This window comes from Triplophysa dalaica, chromosome 19 (genome assembly GCF_015846415.1).
Source record: "Triplophysa dalaica isolate WHDGS20190420 chromosome 19, ASM1584641v1, whole genome shotgun sequence".
NCBI lineage: Eukaryota > Metazoa > Chordata > Actinopteri > Cypriniformes > Nemacheilidae > Triplophysa > Triplophysa dalaica.
This window is the reverse complement of record NC_079560.1, coordinates 12,791,522-12,804,097: the sequence shown is the minus strand read 5'-3', so window position 1 is coordinate 12,804,097 and position 12,576 is coordinate 12,791,522. Positions and strand designations below refer to the sequence as shown.

The window sequence follows — 12,576 nt, the reverse complement described above, 5'->3', positions numbered from 1 at the left end:
TAAAACAATACAAGTATTTGAAGTATTTTGCATAAATCAGGAGCACCGTAAAAACATGATTTATGAAAAATAATACAAAGTATTAAGAGTTATCTCTTTGCAAATAAACTCATTTTTATTATTGTATTGTATTATTTATTAATAGTAAAACTGCGCATTTCGAAATGATTTTAAGGTTGAGGTGGGAAATATCCCACATTCGAGGTGTCTAGAACGCAGTATTGGACATTTGTTATAATTACTTAACTTTAAAGACTGAAATTGTTTTTTAATCTTTCTATTTTTATTGTAGTTATTGCAGAAAACCTGATTCAAGAAATTTATATTTATGTTGGGAGTACAAGTCAAATTTTCTTAATAAAATGAACATAAAACATATGATCCATTTCTCCAGTAAGCATCATAAAATCTTAAAAAAAAGTATTTATATTTTTAACATCCCAACAATTAGAAGAACCCCCAAAATAGATGCCGTGCGCTCGGAGCCACCTGACCTCGTGCGCGCTCCCGCGGCAATCTACAGTCCTGTCACCGGCGCGTGAGAAATAGCCCGACACCGACAGGCGTTTCGAAAATAGACAAGACCGCTTTGACCCCCTTCCTCCCCCTATCTCCTCTCTTCTTGTCCCCCCTAATGTTCATCTCTCTCTCTATCTCTCTCATGAACGGTTACCGAGGTGGACCTCGCGCTAGTTCTGTGAGTCCGCATCAAGTTTTTGACCTGGAATAAAGACGCGCCGTCGCAAACTTGACAGAAGCGCAACGTGCGTACACACAACCAGTTAACCGACTCGGGAAAGGAGAAGAGGAGATTTAAAGACACATTCTGGGTTTATTCCCCAACACACTGAGGTAAGTTTTTCATTGAATTGCCATTTACGCAGTTCGTATGCGATGACCTTAAGGAATGGTGCAATGTGACGACACGCGCGTGTGGAGTTTTGTGAAGTTCAATAATGACGCGCGTACCTGTGCTGTTGAGAACGCTACACTTTAACGGGCAAGCGACATTCTGCCCCTCAGTAAATGTGGTCGGGTCGTGTCTGGAGGGGTGAGACACACGTGAGTAGTTTGGCATGACTATATTAGGAAAGTGAGCTTGTCTGAAGACACTTCTCACATGGGACAGTGCTGTTGTATAGGAAACTACATTCTAAAGGGGGTTTAACAGCTGCATCACCAATCGTGTGCTGCAGAAATATGTGGATGCTAGCGCTTAGTAAAAATGCAAATAGTTCAAATGAATTGCCATCTTGAAATAAATGGTGTTTATTTACTGTGGTCGATCTGCGTGGGGTCTAGTCTCTCTTATTGTCCTGTAAGAGTTATTTATGGTGCTGTTGTGTTAGTTATGCAAACTGTGCTTCTGTATGTTTATGTCAATCATCTGAATATGTAACCCAGCCTGTGAAAAGCCAGCTTAAGTCATTTTTTGTGATTTTACTTTTTGTGTTTTCTACATTATATACATGATTTTAGATCATGTCAAGAACATTCTGTCAAACTTGCGAATGATTTGAAATCATCAATCGTTAAATTTAAACTTTGATGCTCGTTTTCTAATAAGTAGACTTCTATAATACTATATAGTATATGATGCATATAAGTATATAATTACAGTAGTTTTAAGATGACGTTTTATTTACCATTTAAATGTAAATTTGATTTATAAACCTATGAAAGGGATAGTTCACCCAAAAGGGACAATTCAATGATGTCATCATTCACTCACCTTCAAGTTCTTCCAAATCTGTGTGAATTTCTTTGTTCTGATGAACACAGAGATGAGATTTGGAAGAATGCTTGTATCCAAACAGTTCTTGGACCATGTTGACTACGATAGTAGGAAAAAGTACTTTTAAATTATTATTTTTTTATTCTGTTGAACACAAAAGAAGATATTTTGAAGAATGTCGGAAAGCATAAAGTTCTGGTGCACTTTTGACTACCATTGACTGCTATGATAGTCAATGTGTTCCAAGAACTGTTTGGTTACAAGCATTCTTCCAAATATCTTTGTGTGTTCATCAGAACAAAGAAATAACTAGAGAGTGATTCAATGATGATTTTATTTTTGGGTGAACTGTCCCTTTAATATAATATATAAATGTAACTGTATTATCACAGTATTAAGAAGCAATGTACGAAACAAACACAATGGGATAATTAAAGCAGCGGCAGTATGAAAATACACTTTTTGTAGCTATTTGTGATGTTCATTTTAATATGCTGAAAAGTCCCAATTGCCCATCAAAACATTGGAATTATAACAATGTTATTGAGAAATATTCTGGTTATTGTCTCATCAGCCATATTTACATACTACGCTATACAAGAATTTAGAAAAAAAAATATTTTCATAAAATGAAATAGTATGTGAGTCCAGTCATGATAAAACATGTTGAACATATGTCAAATATAATTGATGCAGGCCCCGTAGACATTATTGTTCCACTTCTCCCATCATCCTTATATTTCTCTTTTAAAATTTGTTAAAATTTGTTAATAAATGTTTTACAACAACAGTTTTCATATAAATGACAGTCGACAAACATCTGTGTGCAAGTTCAAAGCAACACAAAAACAGTTTGTAACAACGAGTGAACATGACTTGTAAGTCTATTTGGATAAAAGTATCTCCCAGATGCTTACATTCAAATCAAATCACTTTTATTGTCATTTCATCACAGCACAACTGCCTTGGTGAGTAAATTCTTGTTAGCGTGTTCCAGAAAGTGCAGAAGTATTTTACATAGTCAGTACTATTTACATACGTACAGACTTATACAGATGACAGTGTGCAATATAGATATATACTCAGTACACAGAGTGTACTATTAGACATACATTTACCCATAAATATAGTCACAACGAGATTAAAGAATAGATAAAGTTTATAGAGCATACATGTAGTCATCAGTTGAACCAATAATTGTGTTAATTGTGTTATACGTATGAATGAAGTGTAAACTCTATATAATATAAATAGATTTAATGTAAAAATCGATTAAATATGTTATATATTTTAGATAAGCTCCTGTAGTTTAGCTGGTTGGTAATGGCACTAACAATGACATGGGTTGGATAACAGATTATTAATAAATGTATATCCTGAATGCACTGTAAGTAGCTTTGGTTAAAAGTGTCTGTCAAGTTCATAAAAGTATAAACTGCACACGTATGTTTTATAAATTCCGAACCTAATATTTTTCCGCTCTGTCTTTTTTACAGCAATGAGTCGCAGCATTGTGCGCCAGAGTAAGTTCCGGCATGTTTTCGGCCAGGGGGCAAAGGCGGAGCAGGGTTATGATGATATTCGGGTCTCCAAAGTGACGTGGGACAGCTCCTTCTGCGCAGTTAACCCAAAGTTTCTGGCAGTTATAGTGGAGTCCAGTGGTGGTGGGGCTTTTTTGGTACTTCCTCTTTCAAATGTAAGTGGTTCGCGGACTCATTGCGTTTTCATTGCAGTTAGCTGATTTTCATGGTCATAAAGTGAGATTTACACAACCTACAAGTATGCTCTACAAACATTGTCTATTCTTTTATCTTGGTGTGGCTTTATTTATGGGTATATTTGTTCAAGAGCGGCTTATGGTAATGGTGGCCATCCCCCTCGTGGCTTCCATTTCACCCAGATAGAAACACATGCGTGAACCCCATGGAAACAGGGTACACAACATACATACATGCTGTTTGAAACTACTTCTGTGACATACTGTGGAGGGTTGAAATAGTGTGTGGGGACAGTTGAATTATTAGCATTTTAAAAGGTTTTCTGTGGTCATTAATTCTCAGTAGATGTTTTGATAAGATGCGTTTTACAGTCTTAGTAACTTTTAAACATCTTTTTCGTCTACTTTTTGAGAGTGACAAAAGTTAAACCTTGTGTTTGTGCAAGACTTTTAAAGATCTGAGAATATACTTTTTTTACGCGACGTAAACACATTAAATTTAGAAACGGCCAAATTATTTTTATTCTATTTGTGGTAGCAAATCCCAGGCTTGATTTTGTGATGCTAGTATATGCTGGTAAAGCAAATCAACCCTGATGTCTGAATAAGCTTGTTAAATGAGTGAATATGCCTTTTAAAAACACTCTCATGCTTGTGATCAGCTTTCAAAATGATGCTGATGCTGGTGATGCGGGTCTATTCAGCACAGTGAAGATTCAACACACACGTTTTAAATGTTGTGCTTCAGATATTCAATTTTTCATATGGTTTATCGACGAGGTGATAACATTAGTATGTCAGTTTGCAAATGCATATGATATAATAGGGCTTCTGTCACCCATCATCTTAGAGTAGAGTACAACCATACTGATAAAACATTTCTATTCTTGAGGATTTCTATGTTTTTACCTAAGACATCTATAATCTAGTATCTTAGTAATAGACTCATCATAAACTTTAAAAGTGTAAAATCAAGACAAATCCACAAAAAGAGATCTAAATATGTGATACACTACAACAGACAAATATTCAAGTTTTTTTTTGTCAAACCAGAACGACAAGCAAAGGTTTATATCAGGTAATGATGAATGTGAGAAGTACAAGAAAAGCACATTTCAGGGCAAAAGATTAACTGGTTTTCAATCAAGTTAAGACATAAAGATTTAAGAGTTTTTGGTGACATTACCTGAACATATTTATATCTTAAGTATATAACCTATTAGACAAATGCCATCTGAAAACAGACATCCTTCTCAGAACAGCAATTTATATTTTAGTTCCAAAATAGAGGGTCATCTGAAGTATGTTAAAGTATGTTCACTTACTCTAAAGTTCACACGGATGACATAATACAATCACCACATGTAACTCTAAAGAGTTGTGTTGAACTACTTTAGGTGAAATCAAATAGTGCCGTTTGATTTGACATTGTATTATGTAATGACAGCATATTTTAAGTGTGGTTTATGTGACCAAATAGCTACTTTTGAGGGCTACTGAAGATGTTTGCACGGAAATGGGTAATTCCCGCATTATGAATGTGACAGTCATTTAAAACTTGAAATACGAATTCTCAGAAAATGTATTTATTCCCAATTTATTGAACCATCTGTTTATATTTTACTAAACGCCTGATGATAGAGTCCAGGCATAAAAAAACATTGGCCTTCGCACAAGTTTTCTGTTTTAAATGAGAGAAATCATGCTTTCTGTGGATGTGGCAAAAGAAGGGTGCACTTTTTGGGAAAGACATCATACATTGAAAGATTTCTGTAAATGTTCATAGACGACAAAATATTTGTTATAATTTTAATTTTCATGTGCCCACTTAAGATACACTTTAATTGTTATGGATGTGACAATTCATTTACAGAAAACTATGCTTTAAAAACGTTAAGAGAGACTTCAAATGGGTATTTAACCACCAAATATTGACATCTGACCTATCAATATTGTGAAATCCTGATTTTTCATATTAAGGTCGACATTTGCCCCGAATTCCCCAAATAGGATTTTGATGTTGGTCACACGATCTACATAGATCAAATATTGCCTTTATGTTGGAAGGTTGATCATTAGCACATTAGCTAACCATGAGATTGACTAGAAGAAGTTTACATTATTAATACATGTGTAAATATTGGTATATATTAGTGTATTGTATCCCTAGATCTCTTTTTTTGTGATTAAGGGTCCATAAGTTAATGCCTTTTTAGTCAAGCCCCACTGCAGAGTCACGAGCATATGTCAGCAAGCCTGGATAGACACACTATAAATACCCAACTGAACATCGCCACTGCGATCGGTCTCAGCAGGCCAAAATAAAAACTCCCTTTTCAACGGCTCATCGCGGGGTTATAAATACACACCGGGAGAATGAAGGGAAGAGTGACTGGAGAAGGAGCGGCGAGGGCAAGAGCCAACATGTGTTCACACCAGCCAAACACTTAATAACAGAATAACATGAAAGTTACAGCACTGCTGACAATGTTATAAACCCTGTGGGATAACCTTACACTGCTGTCATCAGAATAGCAAAACACACAATGCATTTTCACAAATACGGTCTTACAAAGGACTTCAACGTGTGTGAAATTGTGGAAATGGAATGAGATTATTTACTGGTGCTTTTGAAATCATGTCACGATATCATTGAGTGGCAGATTTTTTATAGAGGAAAATATCATGCATTGCTTTTCATGCTTTTGTTTTGGTATGATTCAGGCAGGCAGAGTGGACAAAAATTACCCCCTAGTGGTTGGACACTCAGGTCCTGTTCTGGACATCGACTGGTGTCCTCACAATGACAACATTCTGGCCAGCTGCTCTGAAGACACAACCGCCATGGTAATCCACCTCTATTCATAAACATCTCCAGTGCATGACATCTGCCAGTGTTTCTCTAAGTACAATTGTGCGATAAACAGTGTTCATATTTTGTTTCATATTTGCAAAAGTATACGCAAAAAATGCTTTTTCAAGCATAACTAAGTTTTGTGAGCTCAGATCAATGAGGCCTACGATTAATCAGTTGAAAAAGGAAACACGAAACCAGTAATAAATGAAAGAAATTGAAATAAATCCAATATCTGGTGATAATGTAGCATATCTAGTGACGTAAAACCTCTCTTTGGTAGAACACCACAAGTGTTATTCTGTACCATTTTGTACACAGTTAAAGCCTTTCAGAACAAACCTCCTGGTTAAACAAATTAGTCTTAAAGTAGGCAAGTGTGAACATCAGTTAAAATTTTGTCATATTTGATGTAATATTGCTAAAATTATTCACAAAAAATTAGGTGCCTAAGTTCGGATCAACTAGGCCTACGAGTAATCCGTTTGAAAAAAAATAAACTAAACCGGTCCTAAATGAAAGAAAACAAGTTGGCAAAAAGATCAATTACAATATTTGTTGATAAAATTGCATAACATGTGATTTATAAGCTCTCTTTGTGAACAAAGTCACCAAATTTCAGTCCAATTCAATAACATTAACTAGCATTTTTGTGTGAAAACGACCCGAACACAACATGAGTGGTAAAAAGAAGTCAAGCATGGATCGGCCCACACTAGAGGCAAAGGTCACAGACACAATAGTCTTATTAGATGAGATGAGTAGATCTGAGGATGAGGAGGAGTGGACATGAGGATGAGTAATTTTGTTTTAAGTTCCTCCGATTTCTTTAGCATTAAAAGTGTAATTCGTGGTACAATCAAAACGTCTATTAGTGGAATCAATGTAATATATCCTTCAAGAATATTTTTGATAACATTTACTCACCATCAAGTTATTCCAAATCTGTATAAATTTCTTTGTTCACAAAAGAAGATAAGCTTGTAACCGAACAGTTCTTGGACCCAATTGACTACCGTCTACATAGTAGACAAAAGTGCCATAGAACTGTTTCCTTTCCTACAGTCTTCAAAATATCTTCTTTTGTGTTCATTAGCACAAATATAATGTATACAGATTTGTAACAACTTGATGGTGAGTAAATGTTTGAATTTACTTTTTTTTGGTCAACTGTGTTTGACCATGCTTGATGTAATATTTAGTTATTTGTTACAACACATTTTAAGAGGGGTTCAATCATCTGAGCCTTTTGGGGTCTCATATATGCGAGTAAAGTTACTAAAAGTATCATACAATCAGTATCAAACAGGTATCAAATCCATTTCCTCCATGTTGAACAAGACGAGATCGAGAGTTATTACAACATATGAATGCTATCGACACTATTTCATGACATCACATTACAGACGTGTATGGCATGAGCTGTATGCACTTCTGTTCGAGGGGTTAACTGCAGCTGTCATCTGTGCTGGCTTTATTTCACCTCGCATGAATCCACAGGAACATTCTCAGAACTGAAATCAGTATATGTAGACCTTTACCAAGCACTTTATTTGACACGCTTGTTCAACATCTCTGTTCGGTTACGAAAGTCTCATGTAAGATTGCATCAGTGCCTAGAAGACATATTTAGCCAACAATTAGCCTCTACTGTGACCTTATTCATAATGCTGTATCCTTGTCCCCGAAGCATTTAAACAGAGAGATCAGCGACGTATGTGCTTAAATAACTTAAATAGCACAGAATAATGGCTTCATTCCTGCTTCAGTCATCTTCAATGATCTAAACGATCCTCATTTACATTACTAGCATTATTGTTTTAGAATGTGTTCTTTAATAAAACACCTTTCAAAAGACAGATCACATTCATAAACATTTTTCAAATGCACTATTATACAGGTTTGGCAGATCCCCGACCACACCCCCTGTCGTCCCATCAGTGAGCCCATCGTGGTGCTGGAGGGTCACTCTAAGCGGGTGGGCATCATTAAATGGCACCCGACTGCCCGCAACATACTACTCACTGCAGGTAAACACCCGTCTGCATACAGCCACCGTTGTGTTTTATTTAAAATGTAAACCTTTTACTGAAAGCCTTATTTAATGCTAAGCTGTCCTGTTGAGGACGGTTAGGGTTAATTCACCCAAAAATGAAAATTCTGTCATCATTTACATTTATTCACCTTCACGTCATTCCAAATCTGTATGACTTTATATCATCTGCAGAAAACAAACGAGGGTATTTCGAAGAATGTTGGTAACCGATCAACATTGGTCCCCATTGACCCATACAATGGAACCCACATAAAACCATTGAGACATTGCTCAAAATATCTTATTTTTGTCTTCCACAGAGTCATATACAGGTTTTGACTTGAGGATGAATAAATGACACGATTTAAATTTTTGGTTGGAATAACCCTTGAAGCCCCCTAAGGAGCAAAATATGACAACACGCCATCAGAATTTTCAAAATAAAGGTTTGTCTGTTTAGCGAGGCATCTTCTGCTTTTTAGTAAATTCAGTGTGTTTGTGTATCAGGCAGTGATAATCTGATCATCATCTGGAATGTGGGCACCGGAGAATCTCTGATCACTATGGACGAGCATCCTGACCTCATCTACAACGTCAGCTGGAACTACAACGGCAGCCTCTTCTGCACCTCCTGCAAAGACCGTCGCATCCGAGTGTGTGACCCTCGCAAAAATGAAGTGTTGGCGGTAAGTATTGTGACAGAGAAGAGGAAGATGATTCGTGTTTTTGATGAAGCCCTAGTTCTTATGTTTGACCAGAATTTTGAAATGTTTGAAATTATCCTTTTTTTAGGAGAGACTGGCCCCACATGAGGGCATCCGGCCAATGAGAGCCATTTTTACCAGAGAGGGCAATATTTTCACTACAGGTTTCACCAGGATGAGCCAGAGGGAACTGGGCCTGTGGGATCCGGTAAGAGAGCAACATTTACAGTTACAGTTACATTTACATTAAATCTCTTTATTTCATTTTCTTTTGTTTTTTTATTTGTATCTAAAAACTTATATTATGTTTTTTGTCATTTCAGACTCATTTTGAAGAGCCTATTGCATTATTGGAGTTGGACACAAGTAATGGAGTTTTATTGCCTTTTTATGACCCAGACACCAACATTGTGTATCTCAGCGGCAAGGTCAGACTCCATGTTTCATCTCATTTGTTATTATATATTTAAACTGGTGCTCTAAAGTTGGTCTCTGACAGCTTTATTAACTCTATAGGGTGACAGCAGCATTCGGTATTTCGAGATCACAGATGAACCTCCTTATGTTCATTACATCAGCACATACAGTAGCAAAGAGCCACAGAGAGGAATGGGCTTCATGCCAAAGAGAGGAGTCGATGTCACCAAGTGTGAGATCGCCCGGTCAGTTGGTTTTATGTATTTGGAACATGAATGCATACATTTGTGATTGTAGTACATTTCTAACCTAACCTATAGGATGTGATATACTGTTTGTTTATTGCTCAAGACGTTATCTTGCTACACATTATTTATTTTAGAAAACAACATCACATTTGCAAGTAAAATGTTTGATTTGTTGTTTGCAGCGAGTATTTCCTAACGAATATTTGATTGTTTTCATCTAGATTATATAAACTTCATGAAAGAAAATGTGAGCCTATCATGATGACAGTACCCAGAAAGGTAAATAAAAAATATTCTTTGTTGGTCCTTTAATATACATTTTTCACTTTTCAAATGTATAATTCAAGCATATAAATCAACATTTGTTAATTTATTGGGAATAAACAGTAACTTAAAACTAATAATTGTAGTTAACATCTGCCTAGTATAATAAAGGCTGCAAAAACGGTTCCTTGTTTGTTCATTTTATCAAATGCTTTTATTGTTGTTGCCAATATTTCTATGTTTAACTCCTATTAATGGGAAGAATGAACATTCTGTCATCATCTATTCATTCTCATGTCTTTCTAAACCTGTATGACTTTCTTTCTACTGCAGAACACAAAAATATATATTTTGAAGGATGTTGTTACCAAACAAACCTTTGACTTGCATTGGTTTTGTTTGAATACGTCAGAAGTCAATGGGTTTTTTGTTTACCAACATTCTTCCAAATATCTTCCTTTGTTTTCTGCAGAAGAAAGAAAGTCATACAGGTTTTAAATGACAAGAGGATGAGTAAATGATGACAGAATTTTCATTTTTCGGGTGAACTATTCCTTTAAGAGATCATTTGAAGAACAAACCGGTTTGGTGTGAAATATTCATTACATTTTTTAAATCTTTTTTTTCTGTTTTTCTCTGATGGCAGTCGGACCTGTTTCAGGATGATCTGTACCCAGACACAGCAGGTCCAGAGCCAGCGCTGGAGCCTGAGGAATGGCTGGAGGGACGAGATGCAGACCCGCTACTGGTGTCTATGAGAGAAGGTTATGTTCCTCCAAAGAGCAGAGAACTGAAGGTGGCCAAGAAAAACGTGCTGGACAGCAGGCCTGCAACACGCAGAAGCATGTCTGTTGTAGATGGAAGCAGTTTGCCAGTGAGTAGAATATCTTATACTTATCCCAATTCTTCATGTGTTTTCCTTCTAGCAATTTCTTCTGTTGCTTGTAGACACTTCTTTAGAAGGTTTTAGGGTTGGGAATCGTTTAAAAAAAAAATCACAGCATTTTTAATACATTTTTGACCTAAACAAAACATATCAAGAGCTGAACTAAAATATGGCAGCACAGATTTTTTATGACTATTTTGGTACTCATGACAAGGTATAATATAATATTTTGTCACAAGGCATGGAAAAAACAAAGAAATTGTAATGCCGTAATTTTTATATTTTTAGCACAACATTTGTTTTGATTTTTAATAAAAAAATCTTTTTTGGGTTAATTCTTCCTTTAAAAAATTTGATTTATATCCACTGTCTAAACTGCTCATCTCATTCATCGGAAACCAAAAAGAGAACTTCAATTCCTTACGATTCCCATCCATAAAAGCTGAGAAGGTCTTACCGTTTCCTGTATTGTCTTACTCTTGACTGGCTTTCTTTCCTTTTCCCCCTCTCATCTTCATCTTGACCTTCAAACCCTTCTTCTTTCCATCTTTCTTGTTCCATATTCTGTCCTCGCTTCACTTTTCTCTCCCTTCTCTCTCTCTCTCTCTCTCTCTCTTCATCTCTTTCCATCACTAGCCTCAGTTGTTGGAGAAGCTTGTTGAAGAAATCCAAAGTCTGAAGGCCACAGTTCTCTCTCAGGAGAAGCGAATCTGTGATTTAGAGAATAAGCTGTCCAAGTACACTAATGGCACAGTCTGACTGCATCATGAAAGCTAACTTCATTAAAGCGAGCCTGTGCACACTGCTTACCCCTCACAACTAAAGGAAGAGCACTGATAGGCCAAGCCACTCCCATTCACCCCAGCTATCATTCAGTATTGTCATGGGTTTACATTATAACTCCAGGTCAACTGGCAGCATCGACACCTTAACACCAATAAAAATCACTTCTAGTTTATTCTTGCACACATTTTGGAGCATTCTGGGGTTGATTTCACAAAGGAATTAAAAATGTTGCCAAAATAGTATTTTCCTGATGCTTTGTAATACATGTTCATATATTGTGTGCTAGTACACAATATTAGCTATTCTCCTTAATTGCTTTCTCCTTAAAAGCATTTGGTAAGCAATGATCAGCTTCATTTGATGAGTAACAAATCTTTAAACGTCCATGCAGCTTTCAACCAATTGTAATGCTGACAAAGAATGACAAGAACTGTAGCTTACTGAAGTAACAATCATGGTTTCTTTGGTGTGAACATACCTCAATGTATAGACCAGGATCTGGGATCAGACAGCATATGTAGCTCTTGTTTGATCAACTCTAGCCAAGCAAGAAAAATTGAGATCTATACATCATCTGCAAGCTGAATAAGTAAGCTTTCCATTGATGTATAGTTTGTTGGGACAATATTTGACCGAGATACAACTACTTGAAAATCTGGATTCTGAGAAAATCACCTTTAATGTTGTCCATCAGAGGCGCTGTAGCAGGCCGTTGGTAAGGAGAAAAAGGTTTGATTTAACGTTCTCTTTAGGCTTACCACTGTTATTACAAGGTGGAGAGTAAATTAACCTGAAAGGAGACATTTTAAGATTTACATCGATACCAAACTTGAGTGGGTAATTGCCAAAGAGCGGGCAGCAGCGAGTGGCGTGTTTCTGGCCATTTTCATCAGCCATTTTGCTGCATCAAAATTTTTTGCTGCAGCAAAG

The 12,576-nt window shown here is 36.3% G+C and overlaps 1 protein-coding gene across 1 annotated transcript; it reads left to right on the top strand.

Moving 5' to 3' along the window:
* Window positions 1-541: 541 nt before the first annotated feature.
* Window positions 542-11,831, top strand: coro6 (coronin 6). Its single transcript, XM_056730849.1, has 11 exons — window positions 542-852; window positions 3,232-3,431; window positions 6,177-6,299; window positions 8,207-8,336; window positions 8,849-9,027; window positions 9,134-9,253; window positions 9,369-9,473; window positions 9,562-9,707; window positions 9,932-9,989; window positions 10,621-10,848; window positions 11,497-11,831. The coding sequence occupies exons 2-11, from the start codon at window positions 3,234-3,236 to the stop codon at window positions 11,617-11,619; spliced, it is 1,410 nt and encodes a 469-aa protein (XP_056586827.1). The 5' UTR covers window positions 542-852; window positions 3,232-3,233; the 3' UTR covers window positions 11,620-11,831.
* Window positions 11,832-12,576: the final 745 nt, after the last annotated feature.

Excerpts from the sequence above, each read along its gene's own strand:
- coro6 (XM_056730849.1), top strand. The coding sequence starts at position 3,234 with ATGAGTCGCAGCATTGTGCGCCAGAGTAAGTTCCGGCATGTTTTCGGC. Across the intron at positions 8,337-8,848 it reads CAACATACTACTCACTGCAG|GCAGTGATAATCTGATCATC; the intron begins GTAAACACCCGT and ends TTTGTGTATCAG. Across the intron at positions 9,028-9,133 it reads GCAAAAATGAAGTGTTGGCG|GAGAGACTGGCCCCACATGA; the intron begins GTAAGTATTGTG and ends TCCTTTTTTTAG.